The sequence below is a fragment of the Panulirus ornatus genome, chromosome 8 (genome assembly GCF_036320965.1).
Source record: "Panulirus ornatus isolate Po-2019 chromosome 8, ASM3632096v1, whole genome shotgun sequence".
NCBI lineage: Eukaryota > Metazoa > Arthropoda > Malacostraca > Decapoda > Palinuridae > Panulirus > Panulirus ornatus.
The window spans coordinates 20941318-20960870 of NC_092231.1; the positions used below are offsets into that span (position 1 = coordinate 20941318).

Consider the following 19553-nt stretch of genomic DNA (forward strand, 5'->3'; position numbering starts at 1 on the left):
TTCTCCTCGTTCCCTCCACCTCTGACACATATATCCTCTTGGTCAATCTTTCCTCACTCATTCTCTCCATGTGCCCAAACCATTTCAAAACACCCTCTTCTGCTCTCTCAACCACGCTCTTTTTATTTCCACTCATCTCTCTTACCCTTACATTACTTACTCGATCAAACCACCTCACACCACACATTGTCCTTAAACATCTCATTTCCAGCACATCCACCCTCCTGCGCACAACTCTATCCATGGTTAATGTTTTTTTTTTTTTTTTTTCTTCTTTTTATACTTTGTCGCTGTCTCCCGCGTTTGCGAGGTAGCGCAAGGAAACAGACGAAAGAAATGGCCTAACCCCCCCCATACACATGTATATACATACGTCCACACACGCAAATATACATACCTACACAGCTTTCCATGGTTTACCCCAGACGCTTCACATGCCTTGATTCAATCCACTGACAGCACGTCAACCCCGGTATACCACATCGCTCCAATTCACTCTATTCCTTGCCCTCCTTTCACCCTCCTGCATGTTCAGGCCCCGATCACACAAAATCTTTTTCACTCCATCTTTCCACCTCCAATTTGGTCTCCCTCTTCTCCTTGCTCCCTCCACCTCCGACACATATATCCTCTTGGTCAATCTTTCCTCACTCATCCTCTCCATGTGCCCAAACCACTTCAAAACACCCTCTTCTGCTCTCTCAACCACGCTCTTTTTATTTCCACACATCTCTCTTACCCTTACGTTACTCACTCGATCAAACCACCTCACACCACACATTGTCCTCAAACATCTCATTTCCAGCACATCCATCCTCCTGCGCACAACTCTATCCATAGCCCACGCCTCGCAACCATACAACATTGTTGGAACCACTATTCCTTCAAACATAGCCATTTTTGCTTTCCGAGATAATGTTCTCGACTTCCACACATTCTTCAAGGCCCCCAGAATTTTCGCCCCCTCCCCCACCCTATGATCCACTTCCGCTTCCATGGTTCCATCCACTGCCAGATCCACTCCCAGATATCTAAAACACTTCACTTCCTCCAGTTTTTCTCCATTCAAACTCACCTCCCAATTGACTTGACCCTCAACCCTACTGTACCTAATAACCTTGCTCTTATTCACATTTACTCTTAACTTTCTTCTTCCACACACTTTACCAAACTCAGTCACCAGCTTCTGCAGTTTCTCACATGAATCAGCCACCAGCGCTGTATCATCAGCGAACAACAACTGACTCACTTCCCAAGCTCTCTCATCCCCAACAGACTTCATACTTGCCCCTCTTTCCAAAACTCTTGCATTTACCTCCCTAACAACCCCATCCATAAACTAATTAAACAACCATGGAGACATCACACACCCCTGCCGCAGACCTACATTCACTGAGAACCAATCACTTTCCTCTCTTCCTACACGTACACATGCCTTACATCTTTGGCTTTCTAGTCTTAGCGAGTTAACATTGAAATCAGGTGACTGAATCTTTAAGGAAAAAGCTTCACTTTACTTTTCCTGTTCCATTTTAGAAATATGATACATGAGAAAATTTCCATTCTTTCATCCCTGCATCTCTTTTTCTCCTTTGGCTGTGTACAGGAGATATGTGAATGGTATTCTTTCTCTCCTGTCCCTGCTTCACTCATGAGTCCAGTTCAGTAGTAGTGTCAATGCATATTCCAACATCAAACACCTTTGGCATGCCTATAGGACTTTAAGTTCCCAAATTTTTATGTTATCTGGCTCAAAATCTGTCTCCCAACTACTACTGTTTTTCATTTGTTTGCCTACTGCTCTCTGAATTCTACAAATTCTATTCACTGAATGTGTAAACTTCCACCATGCAAGCTGGGATCTTCTACCAAGATTTCAATGGTCATCATACAAATGGTAGGGGGTCCATCCCCCTGCCATCCGTACAATGACATGGAGGATTATCACCAACCCCACCCATATTCTTGACTGCTGCGACCTCTCTCCTGATAGAGTAGAACTTATGTTATCTATAATTCAAGACAACAAAATGTTCAGACCAATGTATGTATTTCAGTTTTGGTTGGCAAATTTTCAATATCTGAAAAAAATTGAAAATTTAAAACATGAATATATTTCAAATTGGGAAAGAGCAGTGCGGTTTCAGAAGTGGTAGAGGATGTGTGGATCAGGTGTTTGCTTTGAAGAATGTATGTGAGAAATACTTAGAAAAGCAAATGGATTTGTATGTAGCATTTATGGATCTGGAGAAGGCATATGATAGAGTTGATAGAGATGCTCTGTGGAAGGTATTAAGAATATATGGTGTGGGAGGCAAGTTGTTAGAAGCAGTGAAAAGTTTTTATCGAGGATGTAAGGCATGTGTACGTGTAGGAAGAGAGGAAAGTGATTGGTTCTCAGTGAATGTAGGTTTGCGGCAGGGGTGTGTGATGTCTCCATGGTTGTTTAATTTGTTTATGGATGGGGTTGTTAGGGAGGTGAATGCAAGAGTTTTGGAAAGAGGGGCAAGTATGAAGTCTGTTGGGGATGAGAGAGCTTGGGAAGTGAGTCAGTTGTTGTTCGCTGATGATACAGCGCTGGTGGCTGATTCATGTGAGAAACTGCAGAAGCTGGTGACTGAGTTTGGTAAAGTGTGTGAAAGAAGAAAGTTAAGAGTAAATGTGAATAAGAGCAAGGTTATTAGGTACAGTAGGGTTGAGGGTCAAGTCAATTGGGAGGTGAGTTTGAATGGAGAAAAACTGGAGGAAGTGAAGTGTTTTAGATATCTGGGAGTGGATCTGGCAGCGGATGGAACCATGGAAGGGGAAGTGGATCATAGGGTGGGGGAGGGGGCGAAAATTCTGGGAGCCTTGAAGAATGTGTGGAAGTCGAGAACATTATCTCGGAAAGCAAAAATGGGTATGTTTGAAGGAATAGTTGTTCCAACAATGTTGTATGGTTGCGAGGCGTGGGCTATGGATAGAGTTGTGCGCAGGAGGATGGATGTGCTGGAAATGAGATGTTTGAGGACAATGTGTGGTGTGAGGTGGTTTGATGGAGTAAGTAACGTAAGGGTAAGAGAGATGTGTGGAAATAAAAAGAGCGTGGTTGAGAGAGCAGAAGAGGGTGTTTTGAAATGGTTTGGGCACATGGAGAGAATGAGTGAGGAAAGATTGACCAAGAGGATATATGTGTCGGAGGTGGAGGGAACAAGGAGAAGAGGGAGACCAAATTGGAGGTGGAAAGATGGAGTGAAAAAGATTTTGTGTGATCGGGGCCTGAACATGCAGGAGGGTGAAAGGAGGGCAAGGAATAGAGTGAATTGGAGCGATGTGGTATACCGGGGTTGACGTGCTGTCAGTGGATTGAATCAAGGCATGTGAAGCGTCTGGGGTAAACCATGGAAAGCTGTGTAGGTATGTATATTTGCGTGTGTGGACGTGTATGTATATACATGTGTATGGGGGTGGGTTGGGCCATTTCTTTCGTCTGTTTCCTTGCGCTACCTCGCAAACGCGGGAGACAGCGGCAAAAAAAAAAAAAAAAAAATTCAAATTGTGCTCGCAGTGTGTCGCAGTGATTAGTGGACTCGCTCTCAGGTGTTTTGTGGCATTTGTGATTGTTTGTTGTCTTCCATGTGCTCTTTGGTGCAGTGTTGTGTGCTAATCTTGCACATTTTTTTGTTTTTTGCACTCATGATTACTATTAAGGACAATGGCCTCTTTGAAGAGTTATCAGCTCCTCAAAACCATCTGTGTCTCACATGAAGCATAAGAAGATGGAGTTGTGCAAGAGACTGACTAAGGATGAGTCCAAGGGAGCACTTATGAAGGACTTCACCATCAGCATGATAAATGTTTTCAACATTACCAAGCAGTAGAAGAAGATTGAGGAATTTAGTCATGCCTAATGGCTTACATGAATTAGTATTTCTTCTATGTAAGATATTTACAAATAGGTAAGAATATTTTAGATGTGTGTCCTTTAGCAAGTGCACTAAAACTCTCTGGAGGATGGTGGGTGGAGTAGGAATGGGTACTGATTGGAATGTGCCATGTTCCTGCCAGAGGGTCAGTCTCGTAGCTACCACCGTTGTATGATTTAGGTATACCTGCTAATGTGATTTTCCTACAACCTGCTGTGTTTGCATTTGTTATTATGGCATCCAAACATCCAGTATCAACACATATCCCAGAATCAGCAGTTAAACTGAAAAGAACCTCTTTGACTTTAGAAATGAATTAGATATCTTACGACACACTGATGCTAGTGAGGGAGCATCAGCACAGTAGAAAGCGTGCCATACTTCAGTGAGGGTTTAGTGGATGGAATAGGCATGGGCCCTGGGTATACTACTCCCTGTTCCTGCTAGTGGGTCAGTGTTACAGTTACCACTGTTGTGTGTGTATCTGTGCTGCTTGTGCCATTTGGGTATACCTGCTGATGTGATTTTCAAGCAACCTGCTGTGTGTATGTTATTTTAATATGGCATCCAAATGTCCAACAATATCTGACCTTAGAATGAAGCTGTAAGTCTTGCGATGCGCTGATGCTGGTAAGGGAGCGTCAGTGCTTGGGTGTGCTTACAGCCTGGATGAAGCTGCATTCTGCAAAATGAATAATGTAGGGAAATTTTTAAATGCTGTGGTCCACTACTTCATTGTCTGCCAAGGTAACCTCAAGGGTTAGGTGTCCACGTAAAGATGGAGAAATTGTTCTCATTATACATAGAGCATGAGATGAAGAAGAAAAGCATCCTTAGCTCAGGTCTAAATCTCTGAAGATTTATGAGTGTTTTTGTAAAGAAGACAATGAAGCTGAGCTGTTTCAAACAAGTAAAGGATGGCTAGATAAGTCTATTTGATGTCAGTAGCCATATAATGTAAAGGTAACTGGACAGTCCGCCAGAGCTATATGTGATTTCTCATTGTTTCAGGTTTTTACAGAAAATGACCCCCACACAGAGTGAGGGATGGACTATCTCTGATTTATTTTATATATGTAGCACACTTCACTTTTCCATTCTGATGGCTTTGTCTGTATAAGATCTTACATTGACAAATAACTCTCTTTGGTTTTTGTTTCTCCTTTAACTTTACTTTGAATGATTGACATTCCTTCACCCCTTGTTGCTCCTCTTATTAATCCATGCCCCTCCATATTATCTCTTTTTTGACTGTCTGTAAAGTACTTCCTTCTCTTGACACAAGCAAGGCTAATGGACTTGATGGAATCCCTCCCTGTATATTGAAAGAGTGTGCCTTTGAACTTACGCTTGTGTTTGCTTGTCTGGTCCATTTCTGTTCAAAAATTTCTTTAAGGAAGCATGCATTGGTACATTCCATCTCAAAGAATGGTAACCATTTTAACCCTTCTAACTATCATCTTCTTGCTTTAAATGTTATATTTCCAGAATCTTTGAATTCCTCTGCAGCTCCCATATCCTCTCACATCTTGAATCTCACAATCTTCCCTCTAAACACTATTATGGCTTCCATAAGGCAAGATCCTCTGATGATATCCTTTTCTGTCTACCAATTTCTGAAAGAATTTGGGGAATTCTACGAAGTTGCTCGATATATCCAAAGCTATTTACAGGATGTGGCATTAGGGTCTCATCTCTAAGCTCCCCTCTTTTGGCATCCCTCCCTTACTTTGCTCCCTCCTACCTGACATCCTCTCTCGTGGATCTATCTTCATGGTTGTTGATGGATCAGCCTCTCCCCCTTTCTTCATAAACAGTAGTGTCCTAAAAGGTTCTGTTTGGTCTCCTACACTTTTATCCTTTTTTATCAACAATATCAGTTACAAATAACCAAATGCACTCATATGTTGATTACTCAACACTTCATTTCTCCACATCCTTTAAATCTGCTCTTCCTTCTCTCTCTTGATCTGCATCTCACTTTGACACAACTTCCTCAATGAACTTAAAATTAGGGAGGACACCTTAGTAGGATGCACAAAAACTGGTTTAGATTATTGTGTCTAAAACCTGGTTTCTGCCCATCTATTTGTCAGGTATTATTCACAGCTTTCCTATCTCCTTTGACATCTGTAATTCTTCCTCTTGACCTAGTGAATGTATTTGTTATTGCTGTAACATGCTTCCTATCTTGGAAACTTCACATTATAGAAATAGTTAAGAATACCTCTAAAAACTGGGAGTTCTATCTAATGTTGAAATTTCTTTTCTTTTGTACAGTTGCTCTGACTGTATGAAGGATTAATCTTTCCTTGTATGGAGTACTGCTCTCACATTTTAGGTAGGTCTAGCTTTGCATCCTTACTTGACAGACTTAGTAAAAAATGGTCCGACTTATCAGCTCTCCCAGGCTAATCCCAAAACTTGAACCACTTGCCCTATACTGCAGTGCTGGTACACTTTCTGTCTTTTTTTAGGTATTTCTATGGTTTTTGCTCCCAAGAGCTGGCTGCTTGTGTGGTCCCATCAATAGCTAGACCATGGAGTACTTAGCAAGCTGCTACTTCTCATGATTACTTTGTGGCCATTGGAAACTCAACAGTGGGATGTTTTGATAACTGGTTTTTACCTACACCTCGAAGTTTGGAACACTCTCCCCTGTCACATTTTTACCAGTAACTGTGAAATGGTTTTTTTAAGAGACAGGTTTTTCATTTCCTCCAAATTTCGTGAATACTTTTTTTTTTTTTTGTCTTGTCTTTATCAGTTACTTTAACCTCTCCATATTTCAGTTAAGCTCTGGCCCAAATGTGGACTTCCTTTCATGACTGGAGCCTGCAATATTAAGAATGATGAAAAAAATGAATGGTGAGGGATCTGCAGCACTTAGATGTGGTCAACAAGTTTAGCTTATGGACATTCAGATGGAATGTTGACAAAATTAAAATCTTTGTGAATCAGCGAGGCTTTCTCTTGGCCAACATTACACCAAGTATCCTACTTGAGGAGCTCATTTCTCTTGCCCTTGCTGCTGCTACATGCTGATGACTGGTGCCCTAACACCACCGTATCACTACACCAACCTGTAGTTGGTGTTTTGAAGTACATTATTACTTCATGCTAAAAACTACAAGCTGTATTAAGAAGTATATACTGTACTTATTTATATACTTTCTTAACAGTTTTATATGGCTTAGGTGTATATACTTTCAGTGTTTTGTTTTTTAATGTCCAAAACTAGGGATACCAGGTTTGGGGAGGGGTTCTAGAATGAACTCCCTCCCCTGCTGTATAAACCTGTCTTCACTTTTAGCTGTTTCACCTGAAATGATCTTTTCTGGGTCTGCATCCCCTGTATATAGCAAAGGAGGCTATAATTGTAAAAGTAGATATAAGAGAACAGATAACAAAATGAAAGAACAAAAGTGGAGGATGGTATGGCAAATCAAGATCGTCAGAATCGCATGTGTAAGAGGTTTTGTCAAGACTGACAATAAATATTTGTGATTTTTTCCTTCCTATATTTCAGGTCAACCCAATATAAATGTACGTCCAGCACCAGTTGGGTCACCCACACTATCCTCACGTCGTCGAAACTCCACCCATCTGCCTGAGTTGCAAGCCTTTATATGTGACGAATTTGCAAGAAATAAGCGGCCTGCACCTTCCTCTTCCCCAATGCACGATGTCACTATGGATTCACCACAACACAAACGCTCTCGTTATACCTAAGAAACTATTGTAGGCTAGGCCGCTTTTCTGTTAAAACGTATTTCATTGTGCCTAAGAATATTTCAGCGGGTAAAATTTTCTAGGGAAGAAATTATGTAACAAAGCAAAGACTAGTTTCAGTGTCCCATGTCGGATTTTGAATGATTCAGCTTACCATTGAATTCTCTTGGGTGGCTTGTGGTAGTAATGTAATTGCAAATTTACAAAGCATTGGGTCAAACTGTAAACGGTTGCTTGACTCAGGTTAAATGAGGAAGCCATGTATGATGGAAAAAATTGTGGCAAGTCAGTCATTTGAGATATTTTCCATAATTCAAATATTAATTTGTAAATATGGCCATTAGTATCCCGGTGGTGTGATAGGTACAGAAATTGCTAATGCCCTTCATGCAAAGATATAGTATCATTGTTTTAAAATTTTTTGTGTCTGTTTCTCCTAAAAGGGGTCAGTTAGTTAGGAAGGAAAATGAGTGAGTTGCCTACTCTGTTCTGGAATGACAGGTCAAATCCCAAAAATATCTTGTAGGTAATCCCACCATGTTTCCCACAGGACAGGTTTGTTCTGCATAAACCACTGTTTTTATTTTTTTTTTAGAGAACACAGTCAAACCATTACTTTCTTGTTGTTTGCTCACCTAGGCAAATGTTTTTTCTTGTTTTTTCACTTTACATCCCTCTTTTTCTCAGTTTAAACATTTGTAGAGACCGTCATTGAAGCAGACACAAGTACTGTTTTATCATTGTTTGTATTTTATGATGGGGATGAACAAATAGTTGGGTTTTTCCTTGTTATTATGGTTTTTTGTTGAATGTAATCAGCCAACACAGTCCAGGTTTATTGACTGTTGATGGTTCTTTCTCTCCATCTTTTTCCTCCCTTTTGCATGTTAGTGGATTTCTCAATGTGATAAAGGTTTGCCAAGGAAATGATTGATAGATGCAGTGAGAGAATTGAATAAAGTTATTTCAAAATGTCAAGAGTGATTAGGGATCAGATGCAGTGGAAGCATTTTATTTACAGAGATAGTGTGAATGAAGGTGTTGTTCTCACTTGACAGATCAAAATAATGTGCACAGCAAAAGAGTAAGAAGCACTTTTAAAAGAGTGTAAGTCTGTGTTTTACTTCATCCACTGGGTATGCTTGCTTGAGTTTGTGTTTGAGTGATATCGGATGTTATATATATGCATGATCCACCCCATAAGGTTTGGAGTGGAGCTAGTGTTGATAGATATACAGATGAAAATTGATCTTAGGTTTGTTTTCACTAGGTGCACTTGTTGGATGAGATTGTAGGGCCATTTTGGTAGCTTCATATTCCTCACTGCAGGAAGAGGTCTCCCTTTTGTAATATTTGCTTCAGGACTACATATTTCAAATTCAGAAAAGTTTAGCATATCCCCTGTTTAACAGGTCCTCTGAATTTGTCTTTCAGAGCAGTACCCTACAACTCTGTAGTAAGAAATGTGCCTAACAAGTGATCATATATCAAGAAATTTATGTTTGTCTTTACGTATTGATACAGTGCAGTCTTCAAAATTGAACTTTCAGTTTTAAATGCAAAAGCTTGTAAAGCATAAGCTTTTCTCTTTTTTCATGCTTGATCGCCATTTTATGCATTAGCATAGTAGCGCCAAGAACAGATGGAGAAAGGCCACATCTGCTCATATTCATTTTCTAGCTGTCTAGTGTAATGCACTGAAGCCACAGCTCCCTATCCACAACCAGGCCTCACAGAACTTTTCATGGTTTACCCTGGACAATTCTGTGGGGCATGGTTGTGGATAGGGAGCTTTAGTTTCAGTGCAGAATATATGTGAGTGGATGCAGCCTTTCTTCATTTGTTCCCGGTGCTTCCTCACTAACATGGAAAATGGTGATCAAGTATGAAAAAATATAAGTATTTGCAGGAATATGTACTCATTACATATAATTTTCATGTGTTTCTTGTTGTCAGGTTTTGTCTAAAACACACATTTTGCTTTGGCTCCTCACTTGCTTGAAAGCTGTTGAAAGCTTTACTTGATACATTTTGTAAACACTAGTTAGCTGTTCCCTTTTCAGGTGCTCACTCGAATAGCAGCTCACATTGTAGGCCATTCTGTTGCCAGTTTTCTCTTACATCAAATTGCTTACTTGGCTAGCATTTTCCATTTGGACTATTCCTTTGTCTTTTGGTTTACTCTAATATACTACCTCATGTAATAGTTCCTACCTCAGACCAATTCCTTACCTGGTGGTTTCCCCTCGACAAGTGGTTCTCACTCCAAAATGGTTCCTCCACTAATAGCTCCTTCCTTGGACTTTTCCAAGTGATTCCTTTATGGACTGTTACTTGTAGGACCATTGTGCCTCTGTTGGTTTGTATGCATTCAGTCATTGGTTGTATTTTACAGAGGCTTTTTTCTGCAATGATTTTTATTTTGTCTTGGTTATTGTCAAGTTTCTTTTGTTGCCCATTATTTTGTAGTGTTGTCCCTTTTTGCTCGCTTTCTCCACTATTAAACAGTTTAGTTTTATATGTTAACTTCTTTATTTTTGTCATTTCAGACAAGGCAGTAGCAATTTTTTATTGCCTGTCTCCAGTTTCCTATCTCTGGATCAAGTGATGAAACTTCTCAAATGACTGATGCCATTACAAGCATGCACCAGAGAATTGTCGTAGGCTTTTACCAAATGTTGTCCTTTATGACTTGTGCTACCTACATGAGGTCATCTCTCTGCCCCACCCACTTCCAAGTTTTCAAAACTCAGCCAGTTCAAATGGATATGACCCTGATGAAGCAGTTAGAATGCTGAGGTCCTGTTGCCAGTTTCCTAAACAGAAACAGTAATGTTACCTCTGTAACATATCTCTGATGTCTGTTCCACATGGAACTTCTTCAAGGGGTGGCCACATCAGTAGAACCTCCATAACTAGTGAACTCCATTGCTGTTTCATAGCCTTTAGTGCCTCACCCTTAACAGACCACTGGCAGAGAGCTACTCTAGCACAGCGTTAGCAGAGCCTCCTACCTAAAGTTTCTACTGGCTATGTCCACTTAATGCTCCTGCGTACTGCTTCTACCAAATGTTTCTATCTTATGCTCATGCCGAAGTATTTCTACTTACTACTTCTATTGTTGCTCTTAGCATTTTACCAAAAGGCAGGGCTGGCGCATAGTGTTCACCGCAGGACATTCTAGATTTACGAAGAATGAGCTACGTGAGTTTGATATTGTCAGATGTTATGTATGACAAAAAGAGATTGTATAATTGTGGACAGAATGCCAGTAGTTCATATGTGAGTAAGGCAGAAAGAAAAGACGGCTACCATGGTCAAAGGAGTGCAACTTGACAACCACTGAAGTACCCCTTGGTATACAATCATCACTAACTCTCCTGATACCCAGGCAAGGAGTACTGGTGATATACCTCCCTGGTCATTGGCTGCCTACCATTCACTACCTACTTTGTGTTCTCTCCTTACTGTTAATGGTTCTTCATCAGAATCAGATCTGGCAAAGTTAAATGCTCAGGTAACACATTTACCCTCTGCCTTAACAAAATTTAACTTTATCACTCACCCAGGGGGACTGTTATGCATCCTTTTCAGTCTCTGGGTCTTAGAATATAGGCATCTCTCAAGAAAAGTCTCTTTACAATTACTTAAAGACTTACAAGATGCACCTCAGTGATGCAGTTAATGTATTTGCTGAAGTTTCTTCGCTGAGTTTGGTTTAATACTTGGTGTGGGGAGATGTGTAGCTCACCCAGGTAATCATCCTTTTTATGGCTGATAGATAAAATAATACAAACATTAGTTAGGATAAAGTACCCCAGCTGTGGCAGGCCTAGCCAGATGATAGCTTTTTGACTTGGGTCAAGTTACATATTGTAAGGGATCTTAACAAGACTTTATCCTTTATGGTGGGATAGAATTTTTCTATTTAATATTCCTCCTGTTGTGGTCCATTCCCAGCCTTGCTCTAGAACCAGTCTTTTTGGCTTTGACTTTATATATATATATATATATATATATATATATATATATATATATGGAAAAAGGTGAGAACAATGGAAGTAAGGGGAGTGGGGGAGGAATGGGATGTATTTAGGGAATCAGTGATGGATTGCGCAAAAGATGCTTGTGGCATGAGAAGAGTGGGAGGTGGGCTGTTTAGAAAGGGTAGTGAGTGGTGGGATGAAGAAGTAAGAGTATTAGTGAAAGAGAAGAGAGAGGCATTTGGACGATTTTTGCAGGGAAAAAATGCAATTGAGTGGGAGAAGTATAAAAGAAAGAGACAGGAGGTCAAGAGAAAGGTGCAAGAGGTGAAAAAAAAGGGCAAATGAGAGTTGGGGTGAGAGACTATCAGTAAATTTTAGGGAGAATAAAGAGATGTTCTGGAAGGAGGTAAATAGGGTGCGTAAGACAAGGGAGCAAATGGGAACTTCAGTGAAGGGCGTAAATGGGGAGGTGATAACAAGTAGTGGTGATGTGAGAAGGAGATGGAATGAGTATTTTGAAGGTTTGTTGAATGTGTCTGATGACAGAGTGGCAGATATAGGGTGTTTTGGTCGAGGTGGTGTGCAAAGTGAGAGGGATAGGGAAAATGATTTGGTAAACAGAGAAGAGGTAGTAAAAGCTTTGCGGAAGATGAAAGCCGGCAAGGCAGCAGGTTTGGATGGTATTGCAGTGGAATTTATTAAAAAAGGGGGTGACTGTATTGTTGACTGGTTGGTAAGGTTATTTAATGTATGTATGACTCATGGTGAGGTGCCTGAGGATTGGCGGAATGCGTGCATAGTGCCATTGTACAAAGGCAAAGGGGATAAGAGTGAGTGCTCAAATTACGGAGGTATAAGTTTGTTGAGTATTCCTGGTAAATTATATGGGAGGCTATTGATTGAGAGGGTGAAGGCATGTACAGAGCATCAGATTGGGGAAGAGCAGTGCGGTTTCAGAAGTGGTAGAGGATGTGTGGATCAGGTGTTTGCTTTGAAGAATGTATGTGAGAAATACTTAGAAAAGCAAATGGATTTGTATGTAGCATTTATGGATCTGGAGAAGGCATATGATAGAGTTGATAGAGATGCTCTGTGGAAGGTATTAAGAATATATGGTGTGGGAGGCAAGTTGTTAGAAGCAGTGAAAAGTTTTTATCGAGGATGTAAGGCATGTGTACGTGTAGGAAGAGAGGAAAGTGATTGGTTCTCAGTGAATGTAGGTTTGCGGCAGGGGTGTGTGATGTCTCCATGGTTGTTTAATTTGTTTATGGATGGGGTTGTTAGGGAGGTAAATGCAGTCCTGGAAAGAGGGGCAAGTATGAAGTCTGTTGGGGATGAGAGAGCTTGGGAAGTGAGTCAGTTGTTGTTCGCTGATGATACAGCGCTGGTGGCTGATTCATGTGAGAAACTGCAGAAGCTGGTGACTGAGTTTGGTAAAGTGTGTGGAAGAAGAAAGTTAAGAGTAAATGTGAATAAGAGCAAGGTTATTAGGTACAGTAGGGTTGAGGGTCAAGTCAATTGGGAGGTGAGTTTGAATGGAGAAAAACTGGAGGAAGTGAAGTGTTTTAGATATCTGGGAGTGGATCTGTCAGCGGATGGAACCATGGAAGCGGAAGTGGATCATAGGGTGGGGGAGGGGGCGAAAATTTTGGGAGCCTTGAAAAATGTGTGGAAGTCGAGAACATTATCTCGGAAAGCAAAAATGGGTATGTTTGAAGGAATAGTGGTTCCAACAATGTTGTATGGTTGCGAGGCGTGGGCTATGGATAGAGTTGTGCGCAGGAGGATGGATGTGCTGGAAATGAGATGTTTGAGGACAATGTGTGGTGTGAGGTGGTTTGATCGAGTAAGTAACGTAAGGGTAAGAGAGATGTGTGGAAATAAAAAGAGCGTGGTTGAGAGAGCAGAAGAGGGTGTTTTGAAATGGTTTGGGCACATGGAGAGAATGAGTGAGGAAAGATTGACCAAGAGGATATATGTGTCGGAGGTGGAGGGAACGAGGAGAAGAGGGAGACCAAATTGGAGGTGGAAAGATGGAGTGAAAAAGATTTTGTGTGATCGGGGCCTGAACATGCAGGAGGGTGAAAGGAGGGCAAGGAATAGAGTGAATTGGAGCGATGTGGTATACAGGGGTTGACGTGCTGTCAGTGGAGTGAATCAAGGCATGTGAAGCGTCTGGGGTAAACCATGGAAAGCTGTGTAGGTATGTATATTTGCGTGTGTGGACGTGTGTATGTACATGTGTATGGGGGGGGGGGTTGGGCCATTTCTTTCGTCTGTTTCCTTGCGCTACCTCGCAAATGCGGGAGACAGCGACAAAGTATAAAAAAAAAAAAATATATATATATATATATATATATATATATATATATATATTTCTTTTTTTTTTTTCAAACTTCGCCATTTCCCGCATTAGCGAGGTAGCGTTAAGAACTGAGAACTGGGCCTTTGAGGGAAATCCTCACCTGGCCCCCTTCTCTGTTCCTTCTTTTGGAAAATTAAAAAAAACAAGAGGGGAGGATTTCCAGCCACCCACTCCCTCCCCTTTTAGTCGCCTTCTACAACACGCAGGGAATACGTGGGAAGTATTCTTTCTCCCCTATCCCCAGGGATAATATATATGGGTATGTTTGAAGGAATAGTGGTTCCAACAATGTTGTATGGTTGCGAGGCGTGGGCTATGGATAGAGTTGTGCGCAGGAGGATGGATGTGCTGGAAATGAGGTGTTTGAGGACAATGTGTGGTGTGAGGTGGTTTGATCGAGTGAGTAACGTAAGGGTAAGAGAGATGTGTGGAAATAAAAAGAGCGTGGTTGAGAGAGCAGAAGAGGGTGTTTTGAAGTGGTTTGGGCACATGGAGAGGATGAGTGAGGAAAGATTGACCAAGAGGATATATGTGTCGGAGGTGGAGGGAACGAGGAGAAGAGGGAGACCAAATTGGAGGTGGAAAGATGGAGTGAAAAAGATTTTGTGTGATCGGGGCCTGAACATGCAGGAGGGTGAAAGGAGGGCAAGGAATAGAGTGAATTGGAGCGATGTGGTATACCGGGGCTGACGTGCTGTCAGTGGATTGAATCAAGGCATGTGAAGCGTCTGGGGTAAACCATGGAAAGCTGTGTAGGTATGTATATTTGCATGTGTGGACGTATGTATATACATGTGTATGGGGGGGGGTTGGGCCGTTTCTTTCGTCTGTTTCCTTGCGCTACCTCGCAAATGCGGGAGACAGCGACAAAGTATAAAAAAAAAAAAAAAAAAAAAGATATATATGTCTGTGTATGTATGAGCATTTATGTATATTTGGGTGTATATGAATGGATGGGCCATTCTTTGTCTGTTTCCTGGTGCTACCTCACTGACATGGGAAATGGCGATCAAGTATAATAGATAAAATAAGTAAATATTTATATGTATATGGTATTACCGGGCTCTGGCTGCAAGTGGTTACACTGCAAGTGAAAGATACATTTGGCAAGGCTGTATCATTGGGAGTACAGTCTTGTAAAAGAACTTCTTACTCCAAAAGAGTTTGTATTTCCTTGCTGCTGGAAATAGTGCAGCCTCGGGCTGCAAGAAACTGGAAAGGTTCTTGGTAACACCGGAACTCTTCATAGAATATGGTCCTGGGGAAATTATGAATTTAAAAAATGTTGATATTTTTATATGTAGTGGTGTCACTGGGTTCTCCTTGTGAAAGGTTACACCGCAGATGAAAGGTCATCTTTGGTGAGGCTATATCAGTGGGAGTAGTCTCATCAAAAGACTCATTCCAAAGGAGTCCACATCTCCTTGCAACTGGAAGTAGTACATCCTTGGCTGCATGGAACCTTAAGAAAAAGTTCCTTGAAACACCAGCACTCCTTCATAGAAACTAGTCTAGGGGTACTTCTAATGAAATAGATACTTATAGTAACTGAAAGAGAAGGGATGACCAAATTGGAGATGGAAGGATGAAGTGAAGAATATTTTGAGTGGTTGGGACCTGGATATGCAAGACAGCTTCTTAGTTCTGGCCTTGCCAGAGTATCATTTTAAAGCTCATTATCATAGTTCTTATCCTACTAGGCATAGTGTTTTCTTGTGTGCTGGACAAAGCCATATCACACATTAACACAGATGTTTGAATGGCCAAGCCTTATGTGGGATATGCATCAATATCAACTTGATGCTAGTGGTACAGGATGCTGGAAAATTTCAGATTTACTACCCATTGGTTCCCTTTAGGCGAGATACATCACTATAGTATTTTTATAAACAAATCCTGCTCAGACTGTGGAAGGACCCTTTTTGTGCAAGAAGCACAAAGAAAACATTTTATGTGATGGTTGGGCTACATCATTCTCTAGTCTACAATTCACTATACCCCTGCATTACTCACCTCTAAACCTCAGGTTTGGATGGATGCCTTTGCAGGATAGATAGTCATTCATTGAAAGAACATGCAGTTTTAGGTCCTTGGGGCTCTTGGACTCTTCACATGACATCACTATAACCTCTTTTTCATCTCTGCTAGTTTTCCTTTCCCATCCTGAATATTCACAGTTGTTTAAGTATAAAAACATGTTTTAACTTTACATTTCAAAGATATTCGTATGACAATGAAGAAAATTACTTTAGAAATGTATTTTCTCCACTTGTCTATCTATCTGTGTCTCTGAGACCTGTTCTCTTTGGGAACTCCCTCAAAAGAGTTTCCATAGCTGGTTAATTCTAAGGCCACTAGCAGAGGGCAATTCCGGTGCAGTGTTTTCAGATGCTCTTACCCAGTGTTCCCACCAACTACTACCTAATGTTCCAACCAACTACTACTACCTCCAGTATCATTCTGATATTTTTTAGAGGTTTTGTTGTTGAGTCAGGATAGAACACTAACGAGTGTGAGAGTGAGGTCTGTGTGTCAATTGGGTTGGTAACATGCATTTCTCTTGCTTATATTTTTCTGTGGTGAAAAATTTATTACTTGTTATTAGTAATTTTGTATGATAAAACTTGTGATGATCCTAGATTTATTGTTGATTTTTATTTATAACAACAAAAGTTTGTGATGAATGCAGCTGTTTGACACTTGACACGTTCTGCTCATTTGCTCACCTTCATCCTTGTTATCTCATCTGTCAAAATTGGCGTCTGAGTAAGGGGTCTTTTGACTAATATTTACTCGTGCCTAGTTTTTCACCAGAGGCCATCAGCATTCACATTACAAGAAAAAGATACAATTCACTGTTACATCTTTTTACCTCTCTCATACTGTATTTATAGTTGTTAGTTTCTAGTTGTATTAGTCTCAATGATTGTTTCAGTAGAAAACACCGAGAAATGATCCATTTCATTACTTTCATCACTATTACTTGCATTAGCTGAATCTTCAGTGCCGAACCTGTCAAAAGTAAAACAAGGTGTAGAATTACTAGCAATGCAGTTAAACATAGTGTTATCAAAGTCAGGTAGCAGCAAGGGCAGCCACTGACAATACTGACTGCTCATGTGTTAGGAACACCTTTTACATTCTCATCTTGGTCATGTTCAGTGCTCTACGTGTTAGTGTCCAAAATATCACTCTCCACTCAGTATGAAGACTTCATTAACTGCCTGGTCCTCTAAAAGTAGCAAAAGTCACTCAAGTTTCCTCCAAAGAAAATCCACAGGAATGTGCTCTCTTTTACATTGCTGGAGGTTGACTAAAAATGAAGAGAAAATATCGCACACCTTCAACTTGGCAGCCACCTAGTCTATGTGGGTCACCTTCAAATTTAGGCATGAAATGTGTAGCAGAGATATATGTGTAGAGGAGATGCTTAGCTTGTGTTGATCTCTGAGGAAAAGTGTTGGTAGGTCTGGTCTGGTTTAATAGTGCTCATCGGTTTTCCTAATTTTATTTGTATCTAATTTTACAAACTAGAACAGGGTCATTTAGTTTTCATCTTGTCATACTTTGTCTTGTCACTTTTGTCCGTCTTTACTTGAGTAGGTATTCGCAGGACATTTCTGTTTATGGTACATGGGGGTCTACCAGGCATTATATATCTGAAGTATGTTCAGAGAGTATCCCCAGTGGCCTCCATTTGCCTGTGCTTTCATTTTCCTTTACTCAGTGGCTGATTCTTGTTTGGAAGAAGAATTTTGAACTCATGATAAACCTTTTCTTTTAACAGAATAGGCCAATGAGCAAGCATTATTTTTACTGCTTCCCCTCCTTAATCTATGTACTTCCTGCACATACAGTGAAATTTTGGATTTTTGGGGATTGAATATTTTTGCTGTATTTTTGAAAACTAAAATTGGACTATTCATGTAAACCTGTTCTCTAGAAATGATATAGTCAAGCAAAAGACAGTCAAGCAGTGGTTTATGCAAGGTTATCCTGTCCTTAGGGGGAGACTTTAGGATTATCCAAAAGTTATTAATGAGATTTGACTAATTTCTCTCGAAGAAAGCAGAGATTTTTCTCATTTCTCATACTTACTGGCTTTCTGTACACTAGGAACTAGCTTCTCATGAGTTCAAAACTCGTATTGTACATTATATAACTTTAAGTTAATGTTCAGGAGTCTGAGATAAGCCTTGGATCTAGGACAACACAAACTCAGTATTGATTTTTGGTAAGTTGTTTTTACTTCCTTCACTAGAATTATTAAGTTATGTGAGCATTAGTAAGGGATGGTGTACAAATGCAAAATTCAACTTTTATTTTTCTTATAGTGAGTCCTCAAAAATAATTTTTTCACTTGGAGAAGGGATACTACTGTGTTTAATAGCAAGCAGTTGCAGGGACAATGATGTAAATAAATTTTTTTAGCACAAAAATTCAGTATTAACAAGGTATTCTTACAACTTCTGACTAATGGCAAATTGTTTTTACACTAGTTGATTAATGCCATAGATGTAATATTATGATGGGGTGATACAAATGCAAAGTTGATTACCCAAGTTTTGGTGTCTTCAAAGCACACTATCTCAATGGAAGAGTTATAGCAGTGCTGAGAATTAAAGGGTTTGTGGTGTGAATAACAGCGTCATTTTGCCTTGTTGCTTCCATGTTGCACTCTGAATTTTTTTTGTGTGAGTGGCAGCTCCTTGAAACTTCCTCCAGCCCCATTCAGTTACAAAAAGACAATGTCATGATATAAATTTGCTCTGAATGCCAAACTATATATGCAGTTAATTCTCACTTAAATGCAGTTATGAGAATAGTATTGCACATAAAGAAAATTCCTTTAGAATAAGCTCTAATGGGGAAAATTCAGCTGTTGTTAAACTTGAAATATGTTGAATAAGTGAAGAGTAGAGGTTCAGTCTATTTTTACACATCTGTAGGAATGACCATTGATAAAGAATTGTGTGACCAGAGTGTAAAAATAAAGCAGTTCTTTGAATTTATTATAGTAAGTCATTAAAAGCAATAGCATCTGATTCATGAGGTACTGTCCATCACAAACAATGTACACTTTTTAGTAAGAAGCCTTTAAGGGCTGCTGTGTTGATCAAGACTACTAGATTTCATGTTAGGTGGGATTAATTGGTGAGCAAAATTGAGGAGACAAAATTGTTAACTTTCTCCAGGTTTGCCATAGAATGTATTATTAATCAGTGGCTTTAAAGTTTCTTGGTTTACGTGGTGTCTGAATAAATACCTTTATTAGATAAAAAAATTTGTCAAAATATAGAAGTATATATTTTCTACACAAGATTTTGCTTGTACATTTGTATCATAGAACAAATGAAGTAGCAAGAATGTAATTTTCAATTATTTCTGCAATTTTTACATTATGTTTATGTTCCATTGCTATAAACTCAGTGTCTTGACAGATCATATAAAAAAAATTAGCTATGAACCATGATAGTCATTTGGTAGAATATATGATGAGTAATGAAATTGTATTATTTTTTTAATTGTATCTTGTTACCATGCAACAAAATTATTGCTGAGTAT

At 39.9% G+C, this 19553-nt stretch overlaps 1 protein-coding gene across 3 annotated transcripts in view; it reads left to right on the forward strand.

Moving 5' to 3' along the window:
• The window catches only part of LOC139749865 (HUWE1-associated protein modifying stress responses), a 97717-nt gene that overhangs the window by 54588 nt on the left and 23576 nt on the right, over positions 1–19553 (forward strand). The window contains exon 5 of one of the 3 annotated variants that reach the window (XM_071664214.1): positions 7435–9052. The exons of 1 other annotated variant lie outside the window; for it this stretch is intronic. In XM_071664214.1, coding sequence (XP_071520315.1) covers positions 7435–7637 — 203 coding nt within the window. In that variant the 3' untranslated portion in view covers positions 7638–9052. Of the gene's footprint in view, positions 1–6697; positions 7048–7434; positions 9053–19553 lie in introns of those variants that run through there. One more of the 3 variants, XM_071664215.1, reaches the window with a different exon arrangement.